At 44.4% G+C, this 27,923-nt stretch overlaps 1 protein-coding gene across 2 annotated transcripts; it reads right to left on the reverse strand.

Moving 5' to 3' along the window:
- Nucleotides 1–427: 427 nt before the first annotated feature.
- Nucleotides 428–27,304, reverse strand: DNAJC7 (DnaJ heat shock protein family (Hsp40) member C7). Of its 2 annotated transcripts, XM_047093377.1 has the most exons (15): nucleotides 27,190–27,254; nucleotides 22,937–23,095; nucleotides 15,891–15,979; nucleotides 15,016–15,140; nucleotides 14,429–14,542; nucleotides 13,706–13,780; nucleotides 9,301–9,419; nucleotides 8,648–8,801; nucleotides 7,950–8,114; nucleotides 7,038–7,129; nucleotides 3,877–3,950; nucleotides 3,337–3,483; nucleotides 2,720–2,872; nucleotides 1,116–1,178; nucleotides 428–675 (listed from the first exon to the last, which is right to left on the reverse strand). In XM_047093377.1, exons 2-15 carry the CDS (start codon nucleotides 22,963–22,965, stop codon nucleotides 638–640), a joined length of 1,437 nt encoding a protein of 478 aa, XP_046949333.1. In that variant the 5' UTR covers nucleotides 22,966–23,095; nucleotides 27,190–27,254; the 3' UTR covers nucleotides 428–637. The 2 variants fall into 2 exon arrangements, with proteins under 2 accessions (XP_046949333.1, XP_046949332.1); XM_047093376.1 differs by lacking the exon at nucleotides 22,937–23,095 and having other exon boundaries at nucleotides 27,190–27,304.
- Between the last annotated feature and the right edge of the window lie 619 nt (nucleotides 27,305–27,923).

Below are 27,923 nucleotides of genomic sequence, written 5' to 3' on the forward strand. Positions count from 1 at the left end.
CCAGCCACGTTCCATGTGAGCTCTGGACACACACAGCCTCTGGTGATTTGTGGTGGCCCTTACATCAAATAAACCCGTTCTCTGAACTCAACTTCCCCATGACTGACATCAGGCTGGGCCCAACAACATACTCAGGGCCTGCTGGGTACTCACATGCTCAACAGGTTTGGGAGAGGCGGCCAGCATCCCATTGCCATCAGGCCCTAGGTGCCCACATCCCCTGTGGGGCAGCTTGCTGAGCCTAAAATCCATGCCAGCACCAGCTCCGTGCTGGGGGCTCAGCTTCTGGCCCACCGAGTCTGAAGTGACACAAAGCAGCTGCCAGAGCAAAGTGCCAGAAAGGGTCAAAACATTTTATTCTCTTAATTTTTTTTTCTTTTTTAATAAAGTTAAACAGTAAAACAAAAATTCACAAGCTGCCTCCCTGTCCACCCCCCGCCTCCCTCCCCTCCCCGCAGTCTTCGGCGCTGGCTCCCTCTCCTTCCCCCCACTCACACAGACACAGGGCATCCAACTAAGAAAACGAAACTGCTCTAAGGATGGGGAGATGAGATGAAGGGAGGAGGTGAACTGTGCCCACGTTCAAGGTTACATTGAGCAAGTCTCCACTTTCTGGGTTCTGGATGGTTTCCTCTCCTTAGCCAAATTGAAAAAAGAAATTCCCTGGACCAGATGCTGTAAGGGAAAAGAAGGGCTTGTTAGTTGAATCTGTGTGGGAAGATCACTTTGCTCTGATTATGGGAAAGTCTTCAAGGGCTGCTTCAAGTTCAAACAGAAAAGCTGCCAAGTCAATCAACAGCCTGGGCCTGGGGGTATAAGGGGAGCAGGTGAGCAGCTGTCTGTGCAGCTTCTAACCTTCACTCTTGGAGAGGCCCTGGTACTAGACCGCGTGAACTACCCCCTGGCCCTGCAGAGGTGTGGCACCAATGGTCCCGAGGCATGGTGCACCCAGGAACTTCCCTACCGCCATCCTCAGCAGCACCTGTGTGGATCGGTACCCTGCTGGATGGGGGTTCTGTCACCTCTACTTAAGGGCCCCCCTGACTCTCCCATAGCGGGGAGCTGCATTATGGGCCTGTGATCTGGAAGCTCCCAAGAGCAGCGGGCATACCCACCTTCAAAGCTGAAGCCCCCAGGACCGCCAAAGAATGCCTTGAAGATATTGTTTGCGTCAAAATCTGTGCAGCAAAGTGAGAAACAGGGAAGGGGCAAAAGGTGAACAAGTTAGACCTGTCTGAAAAGGAACTTAGGATGACATGGCAGATGGGCCCCCAAGCTTTCCCAGACACACCCCTCACCTCCTTTCCCTAAAGTCATTGACGGGGGTGGGCACACGTATCCCCACCCCCCATGCCTAATCCCACTCCTGGGACATGTTCCCTACTCCTTCCCAGCGCAAACCTGAAGGAAAGCTTTCTTCACCTCCACCTACTTTGCTGGACCTTCTTCACAACAAGTGGGATGCCATTTGCACTTACATAAGACTTTCCTCACACTGTCTCTCTATAATGCTGGGCTGCTACTGAAAAGGCTAAAATCTATCACTTCAGTGCTACCAACACTAAATGTAAGAGTAAGTTCTAAGATTTATTGTATTCATTTGATTCCATGCTGTCTAGACTAAATGCCAGAAAAAAAGCGCCATGGCTTATGAAGCACCTACTAGGTGCCAGTCGTGGTGCTCGGTACTCTGCATGCCTTACATCATCCCCAGTTTATACTCAACAAAACCAGGTAGGAGCTCAAGTAACTTGCTCAAGATCACGTGGCCAGTGAAGGCAATAGAACTGAACATTCCAACTCCTGCCTGACTCCAGTACTGTGCCCTCATCACCAGGCCACAGCAGGTCTGCTGCCCCTACCCGCGCCTCCGTTGCTAAAGCCCACAGAGGACGCATCTCCATCAGTTGATCCAGCAGGCACATTGTATCCAGATGCAAATTCTTCCTTGCCTCTCTGTATCTGCTCATCTTGGGCCCCCTAGCTCAGGTAATGGCTCCATCCAGTCAGCCGTCCAAAGCCACTCAAGTTCATCCTTCCCCTCTTCCAACACAGACAGGAATCAAGCCCTGCCCTCCCACTGTGCCCTCCGATTCTCTCCCCCTTCACCGCACCAAAGCGCCTCTCCTCACCGCCACCACAAATATTCTGCCACCTAACTCTGGTTCATAGTTCCCCTACTTAGGATCCTTCAACAGTGGGGGAAACTTCTAACCAACAGGAAAAAAACCCGTATTGCCTACTCTAGCCCCTGCAGGGGGATCCAGCTACTCTGGGGCTTCATGCCTTAGTACCCCCTGCCTCAAACACCCTCTATTCTTCTACATTCAGCCCCTTACAGCTCCCCAACGGTATTATTTCTGCACTTCCAAGCCTTCCCTTGCTAGTGCTTATGTCCTCTGCACCCTGGGCACCCACTACATTTGACTGTACTTGTCGGGATTTCACACCCAGGGGTCAGAGGTCAGAAGTGGCTTGTGGGCCAGTTTGCAAAACCCTAGACTGGGTTCTCAGAGCACAGGGAACCTGTTTGATTCACCTTTGTTATTTCCAGCACCCATCACAGTGCCTCACACGTTACAGGTATTTATCTAGGGTGTGCCTTACAAATCACTATGCATCACTAGCTACTATACAGACTCCCCATTGGAGTGTCTTAAGAAAAATTCTAAAGATCCACACTGGTCAGGTTCGTCCCAGGCTGCCCCAACCAACTCACCACCCATATTCATGCCCTCCTCATCCAGGTCCTGTCCACTGTCATAGCGAGTCTTTTTTTTGGGATCAGAGAGGATGGTAAAAGCTTCTCCAACTTCCTTGAACTTTTTCTCCTCCTCCTTCTGAACTTCGGCACTGGCTCCACTGTGCCGATCTAAAGGGAAGAGTATAGGAAGAACTCAGGGTCACAACAAAATAAAAGTTGAAGAGAAAGACCACTTTATGTCCAATTTTAGAATTTGGTACTTCCAAAATTTGGAGGGTATGGAACTTAGCAACACCTTATTACCTATCAGCTGAAGGGCCAGAAACTTTCTTCCTTTTAAAAGTTTATTTATTTTCAGAGAAAGAGGGAGGGAGAGGGGGGAAAGAGAGAGCAGGTGAGCACAGGGTAGAGGCAGAGAGGGGAGAGAGAGAATCCTAAGCAGGCTCCGTGCTGTCAGACTGGAGCTTGAGGCGGGGCTCAATTCCATGAACTGCAAGATCACGACCTAAGCCGAAATCAAGAGTCAGATGCCCCATCAACTAAGCCACCCAGGCGCCCCAAGAGCTGGGAACTTTCTGGACCGAGTCCTGGTTCGTTCTTCCCACCAAGTCCCCTCCCCACACCCACTCTACCTGGATGGTGCATCAAGGCCCGTTTCCGGTAAGCTTTTTTGATCTCATCCTCAGAGGCATTCTTGTCCACTCCCAGAATTTTGTAGTAATCTTTCCTCTTACTCTTCTTCAGTTCCAGCTGTGCATTTTTTAGGAGCTGTTTGTGTTCTGGAAGGAGACATCTAGAGTCAATGGACAAATCTGACTCTGGTTTCCCTTACTAACCCAGATGCCTTGCAGTCAGAAGCCTTGTTAACCATACATACCCGGTGCTTTTATGGTGTTTTCTTTCTGAAGATTAAAAAACAAATCTACTCATACTTCAGTTCTGCACATCAGCCTCATTACACATAAAAGGAAGTAAAAGCGATAGGATATAGGGCCAGAAAATAAGTGCCTTGTCCTGCACTTGGGGTCTCTGTTAATTTCTTCCTGGCTGGTGATCAAATAAGCCCCAGGTATGTCCCTGATCCGTGAATCAAACTACTCCTATGTCCAGTTTTAGGGCCTATGAGTAAGACCTCACATTTCCCTGAGAAACAGGCTCTCAAACACCTTTACCTTTTGTTTTCTCCGTCTGATACACTTTTTCATAGTCCCGCACTGCTTCCTCATACTGTTCTGTGTCCATGTAACTGAAAAGGAAATACAGGGCGGTCCATCAACATAAATAGCAATCACCTTCAGTATCACTCTGGGAGAAGAGGTACGGCTCAAGCAAGAGACACACACTTTCGGTTGAGATGCTTCATGAAACAGGAATCCTTAAGCTAGCTGTGAGAAAAAATTAACTACCAGTTCCTCAAGTAAAAAGAGACAGGTCTCATGCCACTTGCACCCAACCAGCGAAGTGATACTCTGCTTTGAGCAGAAAGCAACTAGGGGGAGAAAGTTCCTTCTGATTTCAGAGCCACCAAAAGGCATCTGGATTGCCACAGGACAAGGCAATGTGAAGGCTCCTACTTGACTGATTACTTGGGATTAAAATGCAAGAGAAAAAGATCATGAAGTGAGAGCGGTGAATATGGAAAAGCTTTGAAACCTGCAGTGCCATAAACATGCAGGGCCAGCTCCAATCCAGAGTACACGTGGGATTAGTGAGCCACTAGAAGGATCAAGTTCAAGATGGTGGCTGCTGGCAAATGCCTCCACTAAGACTAATCAATCTGAGAGATGGAGGTAAGTGAGAGAAAAAGGAGACTCTAAACGCAGGCTTGCTTTTATTTCAGGAGTGTAGAAGAAAGGCGGGGGGGGGGGGGGGGGGGGCTGCCCCAAGATGGGCGGAATCTAACTTGAAAGGCTGATTGCCAGACCTGTTAAGACCTTCTTTTCCACAGAAGCAAAGTGGCATTTTCCATGTCCCGATGAGATCACTGGTGCCAAGACTGGCCTACCGATTAAACAGACTGTGTAGGAGTTCCAGAGACAGATCCCATCGGCTGGGGAGCAGGAGTGACTGTGCGGCACAGCTAGCTGCTGCCCAACAAAGACCAAGTTTACTACACTGCCACCACACATCCCATCTTTGCAAACATCAGAGCCCCAGTGGGCTTAGAGGCCAGAGCAGAGGGGTGCTGCTGATGTGGCTGGCAAGACAGAGCCCAACTTCTTAGGCATCTCTGATTTTCTGGCAACATCTTGATTTACAATTTTAATTAAACAATGGTGACAAAAACCAGTGCCCTGTGGACACTGGGCACAAATGTTACCAGGAGCTCAGAGAACCCATTTACAGCATGAAGAGTAATATAAGCTGATGGTCCCAGGTGTAGAATGATCTGTCAAATAAATAACCTTAATGAACTTTCAATGCCCTTTTGGAATGTATTAAACAAGCTTGTATTACAATGATTTACATTTTTACTTAATGTGTTTTTTAAATTCAAGGACATCTTTCCATTTAAATTTTTTTTCTATTGTCATACACCTGAAACATTACAACACTGTATGAAAACTATACATCTATTTTTTAAAAAGTATTTTTTTTTTAAGTTGAAGAAAATGCAGAGAAGTAGAGCTTTAGGGAAAATGGGAAACTGCAATGCATGATGGGAGATGTAGCAGAAATCTGGCATCTCCCCGTCTTTAGGGATAAGTTGAGGTAGCAGTCAGAACTCTGGTAAGGGTTTGGCCTGAACTAATCTCCACTACTTCATGTCAGTCCCAGCTGCTTGAGGGGACTGTTTGCCAAGTTCTTGGCCAACTGTGCCCCAAAGTGCACGCTGTGCCCCATGGTGGGATCTCAAAGGCAGAGCCACTCAGAGGACAGTTCTGTTTCTACCACAAAGATAAGCTGTCAGTTGTCTGATTAAAGCCATTTGATTTTTCTTTATTGAACACATATCAAGATAGAATTGTCCACCCCTCTATCTTGCTAACAAACCAAGAATATTCTCTCCCCATTCTCTGTTCAAACACAGCAGAGTATCCACTGAGTTGACACAGTGTCATATATATAGCCACCCCCGCCCCACTAGACGCTTAGGGGATTCTCCTTGTTTGCTCTTTCAGATAACATCACAGTAAACGTGCACATAGCATTCTGGATCTGTTAACATTAGTCTTTAGCTGGATCATAGGGTACTTGCTGTCTTCCAAAGCTTCCCTGTTTGCCTGCCAGCAGTTTGCAAACATGAGATGATAGACAGCTAGTTTCAAGATCTATAATACAATTTTGTGTACGTTTCTGTTTGATAGACTTACTCATCTACTTAGAAATCCACTTGGAAAAAAAAAAAAAAAGCACCACATACAGGAGCACTTTTCCTGCTTTCAAAAAAAGTGGATCATTTTGGGAAAACTAAAAGGGAGGCAGGCCACACCCTGCACCAATGAGACTGAGGAGCTTGAAGAATGAAGGGCTCATCAGGCATCAGTAGCAGCACCTCTTTGGATGTGACATTTCAGGACAAGGAACGGAATGAACGAATGCTGGAGAATTAGTATACAACAAATAGGTCTTCCTTCTGGAATTTTAAGATAGAATTGTTCTTCTCTGTCTGGGAAATAATCTGAAATAAGAAGAAATGGATTTGGGGGAGGTGTCTCCTAGCCCTTGCTAAGGTTCCTGTCTGCAGAAAAGAGTCTGGTGGGTCCAAGAGTAAGAAGGACATGTAAGCTGGGGAGCACCCCGATTCTGAAGGCGAATCCGGGCACTAGATCTAGGCAGGCACATCCTGGCTCATAAGTCTCCAAGTCACAGAGGTATTTCAAAAAGGGTTTCCTTATACTGCTGGGAGGCTGAGCCAGCTTAAACTCCTTTCTGTCTTCTGTAACCCGGAACAAACAGAAGCAGAACTCTCAACTGTCTCTGTCTTCCTCTTTCAAGCAACATACATTCATTCGACAAAACATTTATTGAGTGAGCACCTACTGTGTGCCAAGCACTGTGCCAAGTTAGAGCAAAAGTGTACAATACAAAATACAATCTCCAAAGGAAATGGATTTAAACTTTAACAAAAGGAATTTGGGTCAGGCATCAGAGGAAACTTACTGACCGTGAGGGGCGTAAGACACAGGCATGGGAGACTGAGGGAGCTGTGCAATCTCCTCGGCTGGAGGTCTATAAAGAGAGTCTAGGGCTGGAACAATCCCACCTAGAGGCAGGGGGAAGGACCAAATGACCTCACAACATCCCTGGGGCTGCTTCAGCATCCATAACGCAATCCCCCTGGCAGGCCGGCAGCAACTCCCTCTTCCCCTCACCCTCCAGCACCACTTACCACTGAGCTCTTCTCAAGTAGGCTTTTATATAAGTGTCATCGAGCTTCACTGCATTTGTGCAGTCTTCTATTGCACCATCTAGTTTCCTAAGCTTCAGGAGAGAGAGAGCAGTCATACTTCACACCTTCGGTGACTGAGGGAGCCCAGAAGCTGTGAGCACGGCTTCACAATTCTAAGAGGATCAGTCATACCAGGCCCCTGTCACACTCATTTCTGGTCACTGAGAAAGCCCTCCAGTATCTCGGAGGGCTACGGACACCGGGTTCAAAACTGGTTTCTCTTCTAAGGGATGGAAGCCAGGCACACTTATGGGCAAGGATAAGCCACCTCTGCCATTCCAGGGTGGTGCCCAAACACGACATGGAAATAGTAAGGGTGGTTCCTGCCCTCCACTCTCCAAAAGGCTAACTACAGGAGTAAGAATCACTGATTTCTGACCACTGGAACGCTACAAGAGCAAGAGCTTGCTCTGGTTTCTCGTGGTATGCAGCACTGCAGCGGGCGCTCAGACCACTTTCAGCTGAGCATGCTGGACAAAAAAAACTAAGCCTGCTTCATACTCTAATTTCCTCCAAATCACTCCCGAGAAAGCCACAATCACTTGCTTTGGCAAAAAGCAGCAACAATATTTGCTTAAAAAATTATCCCAAAGCCTCTAGCCATTCCCTTAGTGAAAGGAAGGGATCTTGAGGAAGACCAGATAGGAATATCCTTCCCAGCTGTCCCTCAAGTGCCCTGAAATTCTAGGAAAAAGGTAAAAGCTTGCTTCTCAAAAGGAAGTTCCTAACAAGCTGAGATCTCAACCAAAACCACTATTCTCCTTTCGTGTGGCTTGTCCTTATTAAGCAGACTCCCCAAGATGCCCCTTAAACATATCTCCATGGGCCCCAAGACCCAGACCGAGTGCTTACCTTGGAATTAACCGTACCCCGATTACAGTAGAGTTTAGCATTTGTTTTTATATTGTTAGGGTCTATCCCCAGGGCTTCTGTGTACAGTTCATAGGCTAGCTTGTAATTTCCTTCTTTAAATGCTTTATTCCCATCTTCTTTCTTTGCTTTAAGTGCTTTGGCATTCTACAGGGAAAAGCAAAGGGAGGTTAGTTCACATCCAGGAAATCTCAGACCACCATACAGAGAGGCCCGAGTCTATTTTCAATTTCTCAGATCTCTGTTGTTTAGCATCTTACAGATCCTTATCCCCCTCCCCTCCAACCCCACCACCTAGGCTATTCGCTGTTCACTAGTGCTTCCTACGGAGTGGACAGGGGAAACCAAGATTTACAAGAGAATACCAATGAGACCTGTGTCACCCAGGGTTTACCTCCACTTCCCAAAATAAGCATTACTATTTTTTCTTTACTGAGGGAAGAAAAAAAAAAAACACACCTAGTATTAGGAGGATCATATATGATCACATCTGCCTTTAGGCAAATAAAAGTAGTTCTGAAATAATTTCTAAGGAAAGGACCAAGCATCCTGGCAAGGTGGAAAAAGCATGTCCAGCATGCTCACATTTCATGTGGTCCTAGAATCTTCTATTTGTGACTTTCTTAAAGGCTCAAAAAGGAAGCTTTCTTTCCTACTCAGATGTGGGGCCTAGAACTTACTCTGCAAGCCACGCAGGCCTTCTCATGGTCAGGAGCCATCCTGAGAGCCTGTACAAAAAACTGAACCGCCTTCTCAATACAATCTTCATAATAAAGGCAAAGACCTCGTACGTACAGAGCATCTGCGTTGGTAGAATCCATTCGTAGAATGTCACTGCAATAGCCGTAAAGGGACATGCTCAGCTGTGGTTTGGATCTCTCCACCAACGCTAACATTTGTGATTACTATAGCCAGTTTTTCTCCTGACCATGTGTCTAGTATAGAAGTATCCAAAGGTAGACAGATCCCAATACCTTCCCCAAATAAACCACCTACATTTATCTCTAATACACTTCACGCATCTCAGTCTTTATTAGAACAGTGGTTGGTAAATTACAGCCCACAGGACCAAATCCTCCCTGCTACTGTTTATGTAATAAAATTGTATTGAAACCTACCCACATCATCCACTTATCTATCATCGATGGCCACATCTGCACTATAGTGGCAGAGGTGAACAGTTGCAACAGAGACCATATGACCTGCAAAGGACTGATCAGCCCAAGCTGGCCTACCTACAGGACATATGGTAGCTCCTGCTGTAGAGAGCTGCCAGACGGCACCTGTCCAGTGGTATCTGGTGTGTCAAGGCCGAACTGGCCCGACTTCATACCTGGCCACAGACTGTGCTTCCGGATAACGACCTAGCATTGCTAAACATTCTGCTTTGAGGATTTTGAAGCGATGGCAGGCAGGGGCAAATTCTAGGGCACGGTCCATGCAGAAAACAACCTATGGGGAGAAGGAAAGCAAATAACTCTCTTCATTCTGGACTCTACAGAAACATCTTCATTTTAGTTTCGCCACAGGCAACAAACAGATTCAAAGGAAAGTGATATCAGAGTTTAGGAACATATCTAAGTCATTTGATTAAACCACTGAAACAAGGAGAGCAGGTGATCCAAACGATAATGATGACAGCAAACATTAAGTACTTTATATACTGACCCACTTAATGCTCACAACAGTTTTATAATTTCATGAAGTTCCTTATTTTGTTAATGAGAAACTAAATGAAAACGCAGAAATAAAGTAATGTGTTCAAGGTCAACAAAGCTAGTAAGTGATAGAAACAGGATTGGGTCTCACACTGAGACTCCAGAGCCTGTAACTGTAATCACCATGCTAAGCTGCCTCCACACTGAATCATATCCAGTGACTGTGGTCAGAATCACATTCTGCTAATGTAGACTCATTTGCTACTCTGCCTAACTCACCATGTTTAGCCTATTATGTAAAACAAGGATACCCCAAATAACCTGAGGTAGACTCATTACTCCTTGTATGATCAGAATGGCTCACAGTTCCTTCCTCCCTGTGCCACGAGCCTCATGTCTCACTAAGTACCCTGGTGGCCACCCTTCCACTTCTATCTTAGTACAGAAATATACCAATAAAATGGCGTATTTTAAATGGTCCTAATAGACTTAATCAGAGTACTGCACCCAACATGTTGCTACACAAACTAAAAGGCAAGTTTCTTTCTCTCTCACACACGCACATGGCTGGGATTACTTCAATCTTTCAGCTTGATAAAGACTCTCCATGTATTCCCATTTTCTCTTTAAAAAAATTTTTTTTTAAACTTTATTTTTGAGAGAGACAGAGCATGAGCAGGGGAGGAACAAAGAGAGAGGGAGACACAGAATCTGAAGCAGGCTCCAGGCTCTGAGCTGTCAGCACAGAGCCCAATGTGGGGCTTGAAGTCACAAACCAAGAAATCAGGACCTCAGCCAAAGTTGGACGCTCAACCAACTGAGCCACCCAGGTGCCTCCCCATTTTTTTTTTAATGTTTGTTTATTTCTGAGACAGAGAGAGAGCGCAAGCAGGGGAGGGGCAGAGAGGGAGACACAGAATCCGAAGCAGGCTCCACGTTTTGAGCTGTCAGCACAGAGCCCGAAGCGAGGCTCGAACTCACGGACTGTGAGATCACGACCTGAGCAGAAATTGGTGCCCCCCGCCCTCACCCTTTTTCTCTTTTCAGAAGTTTGTTCTCTGAGCTTTCAGTTTTGGGTTAGCTGCTATTCCTGGGAGATCCTTGCTGAATCACCTTCTTGTCCAGTAATAAATGACCCAAAGGAGAAATGTGGAATTAAGGGACACCCATTTCCTCTCAGAATCTGGCCCTGGGGATCAGGAAGAGACGAAGTCTGAAAACTCAGAAGCAGAAATAGGACTAATTCCAGCAAACAGGCAACTGGTTAGACATTCATATAGTGGGATACTACATGCCTCTAAAGTATAATAAAGACGTTCTCCATATATTAATAAAGATTTCAAGGTCTAAGTGGGGGAGGGGGGAAAACAAAAGGTATAGAACAGTATACAGCATTATTTCCTTCCTCTCATGCAAAAACAAAAAAATTAGAAATCTATGCTTCTCTTTGCTTATATGTGTACAACTAAACTGGAAGGGAACAGAAGAAACAAGAACAGTGGTTACTTTAGTGGGTGAGAACTAGGCAGATGGAAATCAAGTTCGGGCGGAATACCTATCACTGAGTATCTGTTTCCACTTCTTTTAACGATGAATGGCACCTATTCAAAAATTTTAATTTGAAAATATGTGGAAATAGGGAAACCCCACGAGCTGCTCTGCTCCACTGGAAAGACTCCTTGCAGGGTTCAGAGCAGTGGTGGGGCGCCTCTCTTTCAGGGCACGGGTTACTATCCTGGAAGTCCCAGGACTGTATGAAGTTTTAGGTATGATGTAGAGTCACGGTGCTGACTTTTTCTCCCTTCGACAGAAAAATAATTGGGGGGGAGGTGAAGCAGTCAAATGTAAGCAGCCACACCCTGCTGCCTTCGCAACGCTCTGTGCGGAGATGGTTCTGCCCATCGGGTCAGTGGAGTGTGAGCCGAAGCTCAGTGCCTCACTTCCCACCCCCATCTCCCCACGACCAGGGACAGCTGCAGGCAAAGAAGATCTTTGTTTCTTCCAAGTTCATCTGCTTCCCCTGCCAGGATCATAATTCTTCATTTGTGACATCACCATGAGCTACAGTGGGGGGGCTGGGATGTCACAAACAGAGGATTCTGTCACAAACTGGGGATTCTGGCTCCAGAGTGGGCAAGAGAGAAAAGAAACTCAAAAGATTGCCTTTTGAGACAAAGCTTTTGCCTATGTAAACCTCAGAAAACATGACAGAAGGCAGAATCGCTTTCCAGATACACACACACACACACAATAAAAAAACTTATGAATCACCGTGGTTATTACAAAGACACTGTGGTTATTAAAACCAATGGACAGAAGAGGGATGCTGATAAGTTAATGCTGGGACTCTGCATAAGCTAATCAGAAATATTTATTACCAAATAAAAGACCTGCACAGTTTTTGACTTATGAATAATTCTTAACTGTATCCTTTTATCAAACATTTATTGAGTCCCTTTCACAGAAAGCACTGAGCAAATTCTCACCTGTTCCCTGGATGATACAAACTTTTTTTTTTTTTTTTAATTTTTAAAGTTTATTTTATATTTTTGAGAAAGAGCATGAGCACAAGCAGGGGAGGGAGAGAGAGGGAGAGAGAGAATCCAAAGCAAGCTCTACAATGTCAGCACAGAGTCTGACTCAGGGCTCAAACCAACCATGAGGTCATGACCTGAGCCAAAATCAAGGGTCGACCACTCAACCGATCCAATACAAACCTCTTTTAAGTGATTCTGAAAACTGATCCTGATCAGTGGTTTTTAACTTTTTTGGGAGCCATTCACCGTCCCTTTTGAAACTAATGAAAGCTACGTCAAAATATCATCTAAAGAAGGGAATTCAGAACTATACAGATGAGGCATAACCACTATAAACAAGATCTAGAAAGATATCTCAAACTTTTATACCCTTCGCATGTTTTCAGACAGGGCAATCTTTTTGGCACATTAATTTTCATGGGACTGTCACACGGCCCCATAAAGGAGACTAGTGGGTTTTCATAGAAAGGCCTAACATCAATGGGGCCCCTGGGTGGCTCAGTCGGTGAACCTTCCAGCTTTGGCTCAGGTCATGGTCTCACAATTCGTGGGTTTGAACCCCACACTGCGCTCTGCGCTGACAGTGCAGAGCCTGCTAGGGAGTCTCTCTCTCTGCCTCTCCCCCACTCACACTTTCTCTCTAAATAAAAACTTAAAAAGCAAAAAAGCCTAATATCAAAATGGTACTGATGACAGGTTACATACACTGTTCAAGAATCTAAAAGGAGCCTCTACTTTTTAGTTACAGCTGCATCCAGTTCACATAAAGCAAGAGTTAGAGCTAGCTCCCATTATTTAAATAAAAATGGATTATCCAAACATAATATTTAATTCCAACCAGTGTTTCCTCTATTAGCAGCACACTTTTAGGCTACCATCTTATATCAAAACCAGGAACAAACTCAAGTAAACTATTATTGCTTTTCATCATAAAGCCAAATATTATTAAGAAAATAAGTACCTTGGCCCAAAAAATTTTTAGATGCTGGTGATGATGTGGAGCAACAGGAACTCTCACTCATTGCTGGCGGGAATACAAAATGGTACAGCCATTTGGGTGGTTTCTTGCAAACTTAACATACTTCCACCATACGATCCAGCAACTGCACTTCTTAGTATTTACCCAAAAGGGGTGAAAACTTATGCCCACACAAAAACCTGCACACAGATGTTTAGAGCAGCTCTATTCACAACTGTCAAAAATGTGACTGTAACAAACGTACCTCTGGTGGGGGAATGTTGATAATGGGGGAGGCTATGTATGTGGGGAGGGGGGGTAGAGGGCATAGGAGAACTCTTTTTACCTTCCTCTCAATTTTGCCGTGAACCTAAAACTGCTCTTAAAAAAAAGTCTTTAAAAGAGAGAGAAAAAAAAAAGAAAAAAAAAGTCAAAATAAAGTGGTAACTGATTATTCTGGATCTTGTGTACTATACCACACACACACACACACACACACACACACACACATACGCGCGCGCGCGCGCACACACACAAAACCTTGTGACAAAGGGTAGGTGAGATCTCCCCATAGTTATACTTTACCTTCCGAAAATCCCGCTTCTCAAAATCCGTTTCTGCTATTTTCTCATATTCTATGACTGCATTAGCATTCTTGAACTATACCAGAAAATCAGATAAGGAAAGTTTTAATGAAGTTATAGGTTCAACAAACACAAAAATTAAGGCTTTGATGAATTATTAGTTCAAGAAAATCAGAACCACAGACTTTACAAATCAAGTTGGTGAAGATGCAGCTAAAAGGGTAAAGCCCAACCTGCACCCTCAGTTTGAACTTAAAGTCAAGAATACAAGAATCATGCCTTGAAAGATATAAAATAAGGGCAAGGCATTGTCAGAGGTCGAGCAGAAGTTTCCAGATTCTCACTAAAATGCAACCAGAGGTAAACAGGGTATATATGGAAACGGAACTAAAACATGTTTTAGCTGCTACCAATTTAATCAGGATTTGAATTTACTCAGATTCTTCAACTTCATTCAAATCAGTTCCTTGCAGCATCTGCCCACCCCAGGAATCTCAGAAACCCTCCAGTTTTCACAGATTCCTAAACCTATAAATCATACTCAAAACTGTCTACATACACAAAATCAAGCCTCAGACAGACTATGAGACTGCCTACAGTTAGCCAGGTGTGGCCGATGGCAGGAGTGAAACTAGCTCAGTTCTTTTTTTCCAGCTCTCAGTTCTGACTTTCAGGTCACTATACCACATTGTCTTTTTCCCTACACACAAGATCAGAACCATACCTCCTGTTGTGCCTGAGCATTTTTGTGATCCAGTTCTAGGGCTCTCTGGAAACTACGACATGCTGCCATGGCATTCCCTAGAGATAGGTGGCATTTACCCTCTCGTAGATGTCCCTAGAAGAAACAGAAAGAGGGAAGAAAAGGAGCATTACTGGCCAAGCAAAAAGCAATCAAACAGCAGCAAGAAACACCCACAGAAAACCGACATGGGATGAAAATGGCCAGAGCAGTGGTTCTTACCAAGGGAGATTCTGCCCTCCATGGGATGGTTAGATGGTTAACAATGTTAGAGACATTTTTGGTTGTCACCACTGGGGCCAGGGTGGGGGTGGGGGGGTGCTACTTATACCCAGTGGTTAAGGGCCAGGGATGCTGCTAAACATCATACAATGCACAGGATAGCTCCCCATGACAAAGAATGATCTGGTCCCAAATGTCTACAGTGTCTAGACTGAGAAGCTCTGGGACAGAGAATTTAATTGAAACAACCGGTCCTCCCCAGCTGATCTTTCCCCAGCCATTTCTCCCCAGTCAATCCCCCCCCACCTGCCACCCCTCTGCCCCAGCCAAGTGGTCACATCACGTACCCGGACGAAACTGTCATCCAACCTCACGGACTGCTGTGCATCTCCAAGAGCTTCCCGGAACTTTCCAAGCATCATCAAGGTGGCTGCTCGATTCCCATAATAGCTAGCATTTTTAGGACACATATCTACAGGAAGGGCAGAAGAAAGTAAAATACAGCTTAACCAAGTCACTGCCTCAAAAACTGCGGGGGCCATCTCCCTCAGAACTGTATCAAGGCAATCAAACTCTAACAGGAATGCTGACATACTCTGTTTAAAAGGCCATGGCCAAATTTTTGACTACTTGTGCAAATGGACAGCAGCAATGGTGCAACCAATGAAAAAGGAAGTTGCTTAAAAATAATTTACACTTAGCTTGAAAGTGCTCTGATTATCTTTTCAGGATAAAGTTGGGAGATGTCAGCATATTCATCTTCTTAATGAATTGTATTTTATGTAATAAGACATGAAAATGAATTTGCATTTGTTGAATTAGGGGTAGAGAACCTGTAAGCAAGTTAGGTGAGAAACATGCTGACATGGGATTAAAATATGCTGGCAAATTGAGCACGGAAGTAGTTAAGGCTTGATAATATCTACAAGGGCCATTTTCTAAGATAGTTAAATGAACTGGAAATGGCTGAGATGCATTTAGGCGGTTATCTTTTTGCCATTAGATCTAGAATTTCTGGAATTGCCTTTAAACTACCCATTTGAGCTAGAAAGCGTCATCCCTCATGAAGCCATTAAGCCAAAAGAGTTCACATGCCATTAAGTCCAAAAGAGTTCATAACAGTTATGAACCCACTACGCCAAAGGCTACTTCTTCGAGAGGGGCTACTTATAATGGTATTCAGCAAATTTATCTTTCAGCATAGGCAGTAGGTCCTTCTCACCTATGGCTTTTGTATAATAGTTATAAGCTTCATTGTAATCTTTCTTGGCATAGTATGCATTTCCTTGTTCCTTGAAAGACTCTGCTTCCCTGAAAAGAGAAAGAAGGGCACGTTATTTTACACAGGGAATAACCTCTGTAATCTCATGGGAGCAATCTTTGGTCTACAGCTCTGGGCATATTGAGCTGAAAGTGCGATACTTGAAGGAATTTATAGATTTGTTCAATGCTGTTTTTTGGGGGGGCTTTTTTGGGTCAGATACGTTTAAACTAAATGAAGAAAACCTCTCTTGTGTTGCCTGCCTTTCCTCACTATTCTGGCCTACAGTCACACCCCATACAACAGGCAAATTTAGACATCCTCTCACAGAAACTAAAAAATTTGTTAAAGTTTATCTATCTATCTACCCACCTACCTACCTACCCACCTAAGTAATCTCTACACCCAACATGGAGCCTGAATTCGTGATCCCGAGATCAAGAGTTGCATGTTCCTCCAACAGAGCCAGCCAGGAGCCCCAGAATTTTTCTATTTATTTCCTTTCCACTGTGCCACAACTTCTGCCTCTTTAGCAACCATAAAAAATCAGTTACAGATCATTCCATTCTGGGGCAATGACTTCTTAATGTGAAATGGGTCACATCTTTGGAGTTCTAATGATCTGTTCTCTTGAAAACTGGCTCATGCATTTGTCACTGAAAGGACAAGCAGAGCAAAAGCAGGTGGCAAAGGAGTTAAAAGCAGAGCATATTGATGTTTAAGATGGAGGACGGAGTTGAGTGACAGCAGAGACCAAGAACGTGGGTAACAGGGACATACGAGGTACAGCCTGCCGGGGATATGCTTTGAGAAGTACCCATCTACTGACACTCTCTCTGCCTATCACATCTGGGTGGGTTCTTACTGCCCCCTATACCGTTCCTACTATACCTTGTATAACCACCAAGTGGGTAGTATCAGAATTTTTGCCCTACTCCAAGATCCATTTTTTGAAGCTGTACCATTAGACAAATTGTTCTTTCCAAAAGGAACAATGTTATGTGAGAATTATACTCCAGACCAAGGAACTAGAATTAAGACATGACCAACAATGTTTCAAAAGAACTACTAACCTCTATCAAAGATACCCCAAATCATTCTAATGACTCAATTATCTTTGAGTGACAAAGATAATTCTTTACCAAAATGGTTACTGCAATATAACTAAATACCTGAGCATTTTTGCTATAAGAATCTGTTTCTTTTTCTGTCCTCTACACACACACAAGAGAACCCAGTTCAAGGGAAGCAAGGACAAAAGTACCTAGTTCTTAACTTTGGTGATGGTATGGGAGTTTACAGCTTGATTCTACAGACATCAGCATTGGGAAGATTTGTGATTTTTTTATTTACATATTTTAAACTACAAAGTAGCAAAGCTGCTCTCCTTTTAAATTGAGGCCCTCTCCCTTTCTATTCTTCTCCATCACTGTTCTGGCAAGCCCTACTAACATGAAAAGGCTGCCAGAAGAAAGGAGAAAGAAAATGGGAATGATCTACAAATGCTGACAGATTTGAACTGTGATGGACATGAATCTGTTTGAATAATTTTATTACACCAACTGTCACAATGCTGTAAAGAGGCCATCTGCTATTAAGTCCTCAAGAAGGATCCCCCAGCTGCAAGATTTACAGGACCAACTGCAACCTTTCTACATGGCAGACACCATCCTGTAACTCTATAAATTAAGCAAGGCACTATAAAAACTATGAGGAGCCTATCTTTTAAGAGCAGACATGCCAAGAGATCTGAAGAAATGGTTTCCCCAAACCTGGATGCCAGAAGCTGAGTCAAACCACTGTGAAGACATGAAGTGGTAAATTCAAAGGAAACACTGAAGATGTACCTGAAAAGGTCTAGCCTTCTCTTTTAGGCTAGTGGCTAAGAATACGCAAATCCTAGAGGAAAGCCAAAGGCATCCAGGCATGTGAACAGACACTGTATCAGCAGTATAAAGCTTGTTAGTCAAAGGTGAAGCAATCTGCAGAGCTACAGAAAGGTGCTCTGTCTTTCCTGAAACACTAACACCCATGGATACAAGGAAGTTCAGCACTGGCTTTTAGCAAAAAGGCAAAGGATGATTTCTGTGGAAAGTCAGTATCAATTACTGAAGTCTGGTACTTTCCATATGTTATCTTCCCATCAGGTGTTTCACATTATTCCCCTTTCTCATAGGAGTAAAATAAGGGGTAGAAGGTTAAAAACTGGCCCAAGGTCAGGATGTGGAGCCACACCTGTCAGATTTCAAAGCCTGTGCACTGTGCTATCTACTACGCTTAGCTTTCTCTCTAATGCTCATCTCTATCTATTGCCTAACTAAGACTTTAAAAATTAATCTGTCTTGCTAGGAACAAGACATGGGCAACGAGCGTGAATTTCTTCAAACTAAGACATAAAACAGCCACAGCGTGTAAAATCCAACTCCAGGACTACAATCTGGATCTAAACAAGCTAAATGACATTCCTAACAATTAGTCACAGAGAGCAGGGCTCCTTTCTCTTTAAGATGCAAGACCTAGTGAACTGGACTTTGCCTCCCCCAAGAAATGCATTTCATTTTAGTAAATGGTGAGTAGATTCCATTCTAGAGCAAACAAAGCGAGTAATGTAGAGTCAGCCCACAGCAGAAAGAACAAGAAGAATTGTGTTGTGACAAGTTACCATGTTTTTAACCTCACACTGCACAGCATCAGGCCAGAATTAGCTATTCCCACACAATTGCCTCATGAAAAGGACTTATTTTCATAGAAACATGGTTGATTAACAGCTGCCTAAACAATGGGCACTTAGTGCTTTTAGGCTGAAGGCTTATTTTTTGCCTCCAGGTCCAACTCCCAAAGTGGAGTCCCTCCTCCATTTTGAACCTCCCCACCAAGTATGCGACAAGCTTTAACCAATGGGCCTGACCCTGTGAGACCAGTCGAGGAAAAAGTGGATCTTTGGAATCCAGCATGGCAGCAGCAAGAACTGAACAAGGCTGCATCAGGAACAATTCCAGGGTCAAATCCATTCAAGTCCTGCCCTGGGAGTCTGAGAAAGGGCTGAAGCTTGTTCAAGTTGCCCTTACAGCAAAGGGACTGAAGGATGAGATGTCAAAGGCGGGGGACTGGAAAAGAAGGAGAAGAGCTGGTTAACACCGGAATTGAGGGCAATCTGGCACTGGTATCTGTCACACTGCTCGCTGCCAGAGTCGATGGGTAACAAAGTGAGGTTACAACACGTACCTACCAAAACACATGGGCACTGAGAAAGAAGAATTAGGATTAATTAGGCTCACCTGGACTAACCAAAAAGAGGAAAGGATTCCCAAAGGGACTAATTAAGCTACCAATTATTTTCTAAGGCCACAAAATGAAATTCAGATCAAACCTTGAAATATAATATCACATCAAAATATAGACTTGGCCCTAACTGACTGACCTGATGGAGCTATTAATAGCCACACTGTATCTCTAGTGCTTTTTCAGATTTTCAAAGCATTTCCAAGGAAGATCCTGGCCTCCTGAAGTGGTTATGGTGATACTATCACATGTCCTTCGGCAGAGGAAGAGCCGGAGAGGCATCCAAGGCAGCTAGCTGCACACGTTCCCTAACTCCAACAGTCTGGTGTTTCTTGCCCACTAGATCCTGTCAGCTGGCATCAAGGTTTTTAGATTAAAACTAATTTATCTAGTTTCCCACCCAATCTCTAAGCAGAATAAGCTTCGCCACTCTGACTCACCAGGAGACACAGGGAAAGAAAGACTCTAGCCTCCACCAAACCAGTCCTTTCCCTTTAACAGCCAGCAACAAATTCCTGTGAAAAGAGCCACTGAAAGATTTTCAAAACTCTCTATCCTCTTTGGAGGTTATAGGGAGGGTCCCAAACAACAGGATCGCACCAGAGGGCCCGGCAGGCCTTCTCTCAAACATACAGATAAGCAGACTACATTCTGCTCTTAGTCTGCTTTGCTTTTTTAAAATGTATTTATTTTTTGGAAATAACTTCATCAAAGTTCAGAAAACAGCCTCATAACCTGCTCTTCTACACTACACACGTGTGAAAAATCTGTGTGTCCTCTGATCATGCAGTTATACTCTCTCTCCCAACTTAGCATCACAGATGCTAATTACTCCAACAAAAGGCCAACGGAATCATTTGGTATCACACAGGTCTTAGTAGGGCTCAGCATTATGTGATCAAGTCAGACAACTAGGGCTTACAATCACCAGTCAACTTTGCACATTTACAGCTCAGCTAAATTAAACATACCTTAAAACACTGCAGCTGACATTGCAACATGACCCCAATTAGATGCTCTACAAAAATCTTCATTTTCTCTCTAAATATTCCAACTTGAACACTTAAACAAGATCTTTGCCTTAGGCAAACTAGTCTGTCTCTTAGCAATGAAAGAGTTATGCAGAGAATTTTACTCATCCGCTTTCATTGATGCAGGATTCATGGGTGGCAGTTTCTAAAACATCCTCAATGACTTGGCTCTCTTTGGAACTGTTTCATGTTTCAGTATTTGTGAATTATTAAAAGAGGGATGAGATGCTTCATCACTTGTACCATATCATTTTAAGATTTAATTACCTCAGTGCATGAAAAATACAGACTAACATAGGTCACTATTCTGTAATATTTGCAACCTAGGAAACACTAATCTGATTTTTGTATGACAAAAACATACCAGACTGCTTTTATCTATTTCAAGTATTTGGCTACAATAATATACTTTTAATAACATTCAGTTCTCCAAAAACCATTTATAATAGTTTAAATCAAAAGAAATGCAGAAGCTTGAAATCTTTTTTTTTTTTTTTGCACCTCTTTTTTTTGCATTTTCTTGACGTATTCTGCTACCCTTACTGTGGAAGAAACATCTAAATGCTAAAATTACAACTCAGGACAAGATGATTTCTTTTGTTAGAGCAAAGGAGTGTTTCAGGGCCTTTGATTTTGGAGGCTATTTTATTGGCAGAAAGAATCTTAGAAAAAAGATATCTAGGGGCGCCTGGGTGGCTCAGTCTGGTTAAACATCTGACTTGCGCTCAGGTCATGACCTCACAGTTGGTGGGTATGAGCCCCGTATCAGGCTCTGCGTTAACAGCTTGGAGCCTGGAACCTGCTTCGGATTCTCTGTCTCCCTCAGTCTCTGCCACTCCCCCACTTGCACTCTATTTCAAATAAATAAACGTTAAAAAAAAAAAAAAAAAGATATCTACTAACAATACTTTATATTGCCCATAAATCAACCTTTATGCAATCTTATTATAATTACTAATTCCAAAATGTCACCTTCACTCTGTGATTGTTGCACCCATTTCTTTTTTTCAGTCAAGTTTACTAGTTGCCCGTTGATCTAGAAATGTCCTCCACCCTTTAGAATTTACGGGATCTTGGCCAGTCTCAGAGTAGAAATTCCTTCCTCCTTCCCACAGACCAAGACCTCTTGTCCCCGAAGACATGTCATGGGCCTGTTTCATGCTGTACTCTCTCTGACCTCCACGACAATAAAGTAAAAAGAGCCCAGGAGCCTTATTTTTATTCCATCTCACCAAATGAGTAAACTGTTCTTTCTTTTGTAACTAGTCTAGGGATGAAGCGACAAGTTTTATAGGCGGAAGCCACATATGACTTGGAACAATTCCACAGATTCAGTGCTTGCTAAATGCAAGTGCTATATGCTGAGTGTGAATAAAGGCTTCATAATGGTCCAGCGAAAACAGAGGGTGGGCTGTCCAATGGCTACCAGTTGGTAAAAGTGGGCTACCCAGCATCCTTTACCCAATTTGCTTTAGAATAAACAGCTTCTGCTTTCACTTTAAAGCACAATTAAAATACCCAGCCTTCTCCTAAAAGAGAGGAGATCGAGATGAAGAAAACTCATTAACAACATACCAGTTCAAAGTGTTCTCTTTCTGGACATTCAGGGGGAAGCCTCAACAGGGGCAGAACCAGAAGGGACCAAGAGGCACCAAGTGGAGTCACAGATACAGGCTACACAAGGCAGTAGCACTCTCTACTGCTCAAGCAGGGAAGGACACCAGGCAACACCATGGAGTTGGCAATGTCTTATTCAGTGGGGGGGACAAGGCAACCAACTAATGGATCCATCCAGACGGAAATCCCATTAATGCAGGCAGAAAAGATAGTCATATGAAATAGCTGACTCAACCGTAATACATTTATGCTAGTTCCTTAAATGGGAGGTATCACAATCTGTGGCATCTACCTAATCTTCTTTACTCCGGGGGAGAGGAGACCTGGGGAAACAAGCTTCTCAGAAGCCACTCTTGAGTCCACATGGCATTGGCCTTTCAGCAATAGCCAGAGGCTTGTTTTCATAACACACTCCCAAACCCACCCTTTTCTATCCCTTGGTTCCCCATTCTGTGAGATCCACTACTTCCCTCATGGGGACATTAGTACACAACAAAAATCTAGAACTTAGGAACTATAATTAAGAAAAAAGCTGCTGAGGTTTTTTTCTTGGGGGGAGGGGAGGGAGTGAGTGGGTAGAGATGAAAACCAGAGTGCGGAGTCTAGGTTGTCAACTGGTATGTTGCTTCCAGAGTTCTCTTGGTTCCTTATTTTAACAGGAGGTTGACTATCTCCAACTGCCAGAGGAAAAACTCAGGACAGACCAAAAACAAGAGAAAATGCTGCTTGCCTCATACACCCCTCCCCCAAAGGCTAACAAGAGAATCAGAAGAAATGGTTAACACTTTGTTGATCTGACAATCTAGCTTCCCCACAAAAACTTTAAGTCACACAACACCAGAATATTAGGTATCAGAATTAGACTTTGAAAGTCAAATATTCCTCCTCATATTTTCATTCTCAAAAGCCTCAAACATTCATCCCCCTGACAATGGTGGGATAAAACAGAGGAACTGTTATTTTGATCTGGATGGGGAAGAAAACAAATTGTCAATCCAATAAAATGAATAAACACTGAGATAATTTGCACGACGAATCCGGTCTTACTGCTGAAATTCAGAGAGTTTAAAAGAATACCTGGAACGACCTCTAAGTAACTTCCACATCACTCAGCACTGAAGAAAAGGGACCAAACATTAGTGGAGTAAGGGAGAAATGGGCTCTCAGAGGGACTGCGCATCAGACCACAAGGCACCTAGGCAGCCGCTGACCATTGTTCTCCAATCTTCTAAAGTCCTAGAGAAAAAAAGCAAAGGCAAGTGCCCAGTACTCAGCTTTTAAAAACTTTTAAAATACTAGCTTCGATGACTACACTCATCCCTGATTGGCTAGAATGTTCAAAAAGCCTGGGTTTTAAGCCAATCAGAGTTAAGGTCGTTGGAACGGAATAGACACTAGAGCAACTGCCACTCAACTTGGCTCAATTTGGTTGGTATCTGGTTCTGGTTAGCATGTGGACTTGAATTAAAGCAGCAAGGACAGAGAGACCCTTCCTCTGTGCTCTACCTTTGCTCTAGTTATGACTTAACAATTTTTTCAAAGATTTTATTTTTAAGTAATCTCTACACCCAATGTAGGGCCTGAACTCGACCCTGAGATCAAAAGTGACACTGAGCCAGCCACGTGCCCCTGATTTAACAATTTTGCCACTTGTTAAAATCAGATTCAATTAATTTGCTGGTTTGGGATTCTGTATTCCTAGGTTTATCCGTTCCTTAACCATGACTTATTTGTCCCGCCTCTCATTTCTTCACCACTGACCCCGCACTTAAGAGTATACCAAAATGAAAATGAAGGCTGCAAACACTGTTTTCACTGATTTGGGTTTAAGGTCAAAGATAATATCCCATTCAGCTTGCAGGCTTACTGAAATGTCTAGCTTCACTTCATGACCTTGAAGACAAAGTTTAGAGAGACAAATGTCTAAGAATTTAAAACAAAGTGAGGAAGAAGAGCTGGGGAAGACAACGAACACTACAAGCTCTTCGGCTATGGCCACAAACACCAAAATGTGCCAGGAATCTGTAGTAAAATAAATAGCACCTACTGCAGACCCTGGGATATGGATTCAGGGTTCAGTGCTTCCCAGCAGCAATGGGAAGAGAAATAAAAAGCAAAGTCTACAGAGCTTACAATCCTGGATACTAAGAAGGGACCTAATGTTCTTGCGTGCATTCACACAGATATGGAAAAGATTATCAAAGAATCAGAAAAGGATGTTCTGTCTTCTAAATCTATGGCTTCTGTTTTCTTTTAGACCCTACTGTCCAGTCATGCCTGATATACGCTGAGACACAGAAGTGTCTCCTCTGTGGAGGAACAACTTGAAATCCTTCGATATTACCATAATAAAGACTACCTACGGTGACCTCCCCAGCCCCGGAAATGTGACCAGACAGCCTTCATTCAAGACCGGTATTCATACATTACATAAAGCAATCAGCATCTTCCCAGGAAAACGTAAGGCTTGAAATTAAATTAAATTAGCTGAATTGTAAAACCTCTGAAATTTAGCTCTCTGGCTCCCCAAGTAGCTTTATCTGTTTTGGTGGGCAAAGAGAAACAAATAATCTTCATGTTCAGAACCCTGATCTATTTTGGATGCCAACTAATACATCTTTTATTTTAGCCTCTCAGCTGCTATGGAGGAAAAAGAACTCTGTCAGAGTGACAAGCAAAAAAAAATTGAAGTACATTTTTTTTCTCTCTAGAGACACTAGTTAATGAAATAAAACATGTAGCCCTTTAAAATGCTGCAACCATGAGGCCCCAAGTCTTGAAAGCTCCTCTCGTTTTGCCGCTGTGGGACCATAACAATTTAGCAGCAGCAGCAAGCCCTTGAACCAAGATGCACAGAAGGAAGGATTCCTTGCTGGACTTCACAAAAACAACCCAAGAGACCCATCAACTCCGGTGTCCCCAAGTGAACTGGTAGTAGGACTGTAATAAGAGACACAAACTTGGCCAAATGACTAACCAAGCCAGATAGTAAAGGGCATCTGTAAGGGATGTTACTATCCCTGCCTTCTGCTATGGGTACACAGGATTCCAGGACACATGAAAAATGTAAAACCACCTTCCTCCAAAACTTCTACATCATCACTCCATTTTCAGCATTGGAAAACCATACATAACATGGTTTTTTCCTTAGATTCCAGTGCTTACTTACTCTCCAAGGATGCCTTATATGGCAGAAAATCAAACTGTAATTTTTTTTTAATTTCACTATACTTTCCTTTTGATTGGCTCACATAAGTGATATATCCATTTTTAGCCGTATCCAAAAGAGAGCATATAAATATGTGTAACATGGAAGTCTATTTAGCAAGGATGTATCTTTTCTTAGTGGCAGATAAAACAACTGTGCCTTTTACAATCGATGACATCTTAAATTCCATGTAATAAGGCAGAGTTAACCTACATTGACACCTCTTCTACCAAATACCATGTTTTTGTGTGATGTGGTCACATTACAGCATCACCCATTTTGTGTTTCTTTTTTTTTTTTTTAATTTTTTTTTTTTAACATTTATTTTTGAGACAGAGAGAGACAGAGAATGAACAGGGGAGGGGCAGAGAGAGAGGGAGACACAGAATCTGAAACAGGCTCCAGGCTCTGAGCTGTCAGCACAGAGCCCGACTCGGGGCTCGAACTCACAGACCGTGAGATCAAGACCTGAGCTGAAGTCGTTTAACCAACCAAGCCACCCAGGCGCCCCACCCATTTTGTGTTTCTTAATGTATCCTCAGGTTCATTTACTATAGTTTTATGTTAGAATATCCTCTAAGGCTGTGTGTTGTTTTTGTTTTGTTTTTGTTTTTTAAGGAAAAGGACCTGCTTCAGATAGAGGGCTTTGAAGTAAAACCCAAATTAGGGACAGTCCCTACATCAGAGATCTATATTATGTAAGAGAAGGTTTTTTTTCAAATTACTACATATAGCCCAAGTCTCTATAGCACCAAAAAAAAAAAGAAAAAAAAAAACCACTGAATTCTTCACAATCCCAAGTAAAGTAAATCCTTGCAATTGAGGGAGGGGGCGGTTGTTTCCCGTTGTGTAGTTCCTTAATGATGCCTAATCCTCAACACCTGAGAAATAGGTCCTCTGTGAAAACTCAAAACCAAGAAGAGAAAGAGACTAGACTCTGGTGTCCTGCCTTCTCTGATCGTCCCAAGGACTTACTACAACACTGTGTCAAGCCTCTCAGTTCTCAACAGACCTTGAGACACAGGCTGCAGTAAACTACCCTGAAGCTTGAGAACTATTCATTCTGCCACCCTGAGTACCTCCCCGTATTTCAACTTGGATAATAAAAAATCCTCAGAACCCTGGTTTCAGATCTCAGGCAGCCAGAATGAAGCCATACAGACAGCGTTTGGTACAAAGATAAGAAAGACAAGTGAAGGAGACTGAGGGCACTGTAGTCAATTAATCTGCAGTTGATAAGGAAAGGGCCCCGCGCTTCCAGAACCATTTCGTTAATTCTCCTTCAGGATTAGGACAAGTATGACTACCCACAACTGTGTTCCAATAACCTGCCTTAGCTGTAGCCAGAATCCAGAGTGTTCTCGAAAACCACTCACTCAGCAGCTCCCTTGGCTAGTCCAGACTGGCAATCTCGAGCCACTGCGGCGGCCCAGCGGTGCCAACAGCGCCCAAGCAGTTGCCTTCCTCTCTGCTGCTTAACTTAAGAAAGAACAGTCCTGGGAAGAATGAGGATCTTACTCCGGAAGGACGGAAGGGCCGGAGTTTGACGCGTAGAGCATGAGACAAACCCCTCACTCTTCCTTCTTTCTCTCTCATCTCCGATTTCTGGGGTACGGGGAGGGGGCACCAGGTCAATAATGGAGACACGCTCGGACCTAGGCTCGTGGTCGCTGGGATACATTACTGAGGAGAGGGGGTGAGGGGAACACGGGCTTCGGAGATGCAAAGTGCTGATAGACAACAATGCACAGAAGTTAACAAGAGCAGGCGGGGGTCGGGGGCGATGTAAGGAAGTCGTCATCGTCGCCGCGCAGCCTCCCCCACCCCACAACAGACCTCTGAGGTCCCCTCCGAGACCCGGCCTCTACACTAAGGGCGACATTGCTCCCTGCTTGGAGAACCAGGCCGTGCCTCAGCTCTCCAGCCAGGCGGAAGCAGGAGGGGAGGGCCGACCTCCGAGAGCGCCCCTTCAGGGGGTCCATCCGGACTTATCTCAGATGGGGGGGGGGGGGTCGCGGAGGGCGGGGCGTCCCCTCAACACGGGCTGCATCACGGAAGGGACGGGTTTCCCGGGGCCACGGAGCTGAAGCTCGCCCCTTCCACTACCCTGCTACCCGGTTACCTCTTTGCTTCCTCGTCGTCGAGCAGCTCTGGCTCGGTCGCCGCCATTACCACATCGCACTCCGCGGCAGCCGCCATCTTACCGCCGGGACCAAAGAGGCGGGTGGGAGGCAGGCGGTGAAGAGCACTTCCGGCTGGAGCATCGAGCCGCTCGGCGGCGTTGCGCCCAGAGGGGCTCCCTCGGGCCCGTCTACCATCGAGAGGCTCCGCTTGGGGCCAGAGAGGCCTCCCGCCTCCGGAGGTCCACGGTGGTCTCCGTGCCGGGCCGGTGGCCCAGGGACGGTGCCTGTGCGTAGGAGGCGCCACTTTACCCGTGCGTCGGAAGTGAGGGGTACAAGAAGGTGATGCCTCTCTAGGCCTGAGCTCTTCTCAGTATTCTGAGAGCCTCGTTGCCATAGCAACTTCCAATCCTAGAGAGTCTCCAGTAAGGTTCAGGAGAGTCTGGGTTGGGTTGGGGACTCGGTGACCCAGCACTCTGGAGGGAAAGAGCCCCCACTACTACCTTCCTGACCTTGGAGTGTGTTCACAGCTTCCTACCGGGAAAGGCAAGAAGAGACACTTTGAGCCCAGTTCCCCTAGCTTTCATCGGCCCTTGGAAGCCCTGCCCAACCAAGCCAGGGGAACGCAGGGCGTCTTCACCCCGCGCCTTTCATCCCCACTGGATCTCCAAGCAACAACTGGTTCATCACCCTAATGACGCTGACCCTTTAATGAGGCTGCTTTCATGTCAGCTGC

The sequence above is a fragment of the Lynx rufus genome, unplaced genomic scaffold (assembly GCF_022079265.1).
Source record: "Lynx rufus isolate CCGP_SWC_20201006 ecotype Redwood Valley unplaced genomic scaffold, mLynRuf1.p SCAF_34, whole genome shotgun sequence".
NCBI lineage: Eukaryota > Metazoa > Chordata > Mammalia > Carnivora > Felidae > Lynx > Lynx rufus.

Excerpts from the sequence above, each read along its gene's own strand:
- DNAJC7 (XM_047093376.1), bottom strand. The coding sequence starts at position 27,266 with ATGGCGGCTGCCGCGGAGTGCGATGTGGTAATGGCGGCGACCGAGCCA. Across the intron at positions 15,980-27,189 it reads GACGACGAGGAAGCAAAGAG|GGAAGCAGAGTCTTTCAAGG; the intron begins GTAACCGGGTAG and ends TTCTCTTTTCAG. Across the intron at positions 14,543-15,015 it reads TGGATGACAGTTTCGTCCGG|GGACATCTACGAGAGGGTAA; the intron begins GTACGTGATGTG and ends TGTTTCTTCTAG.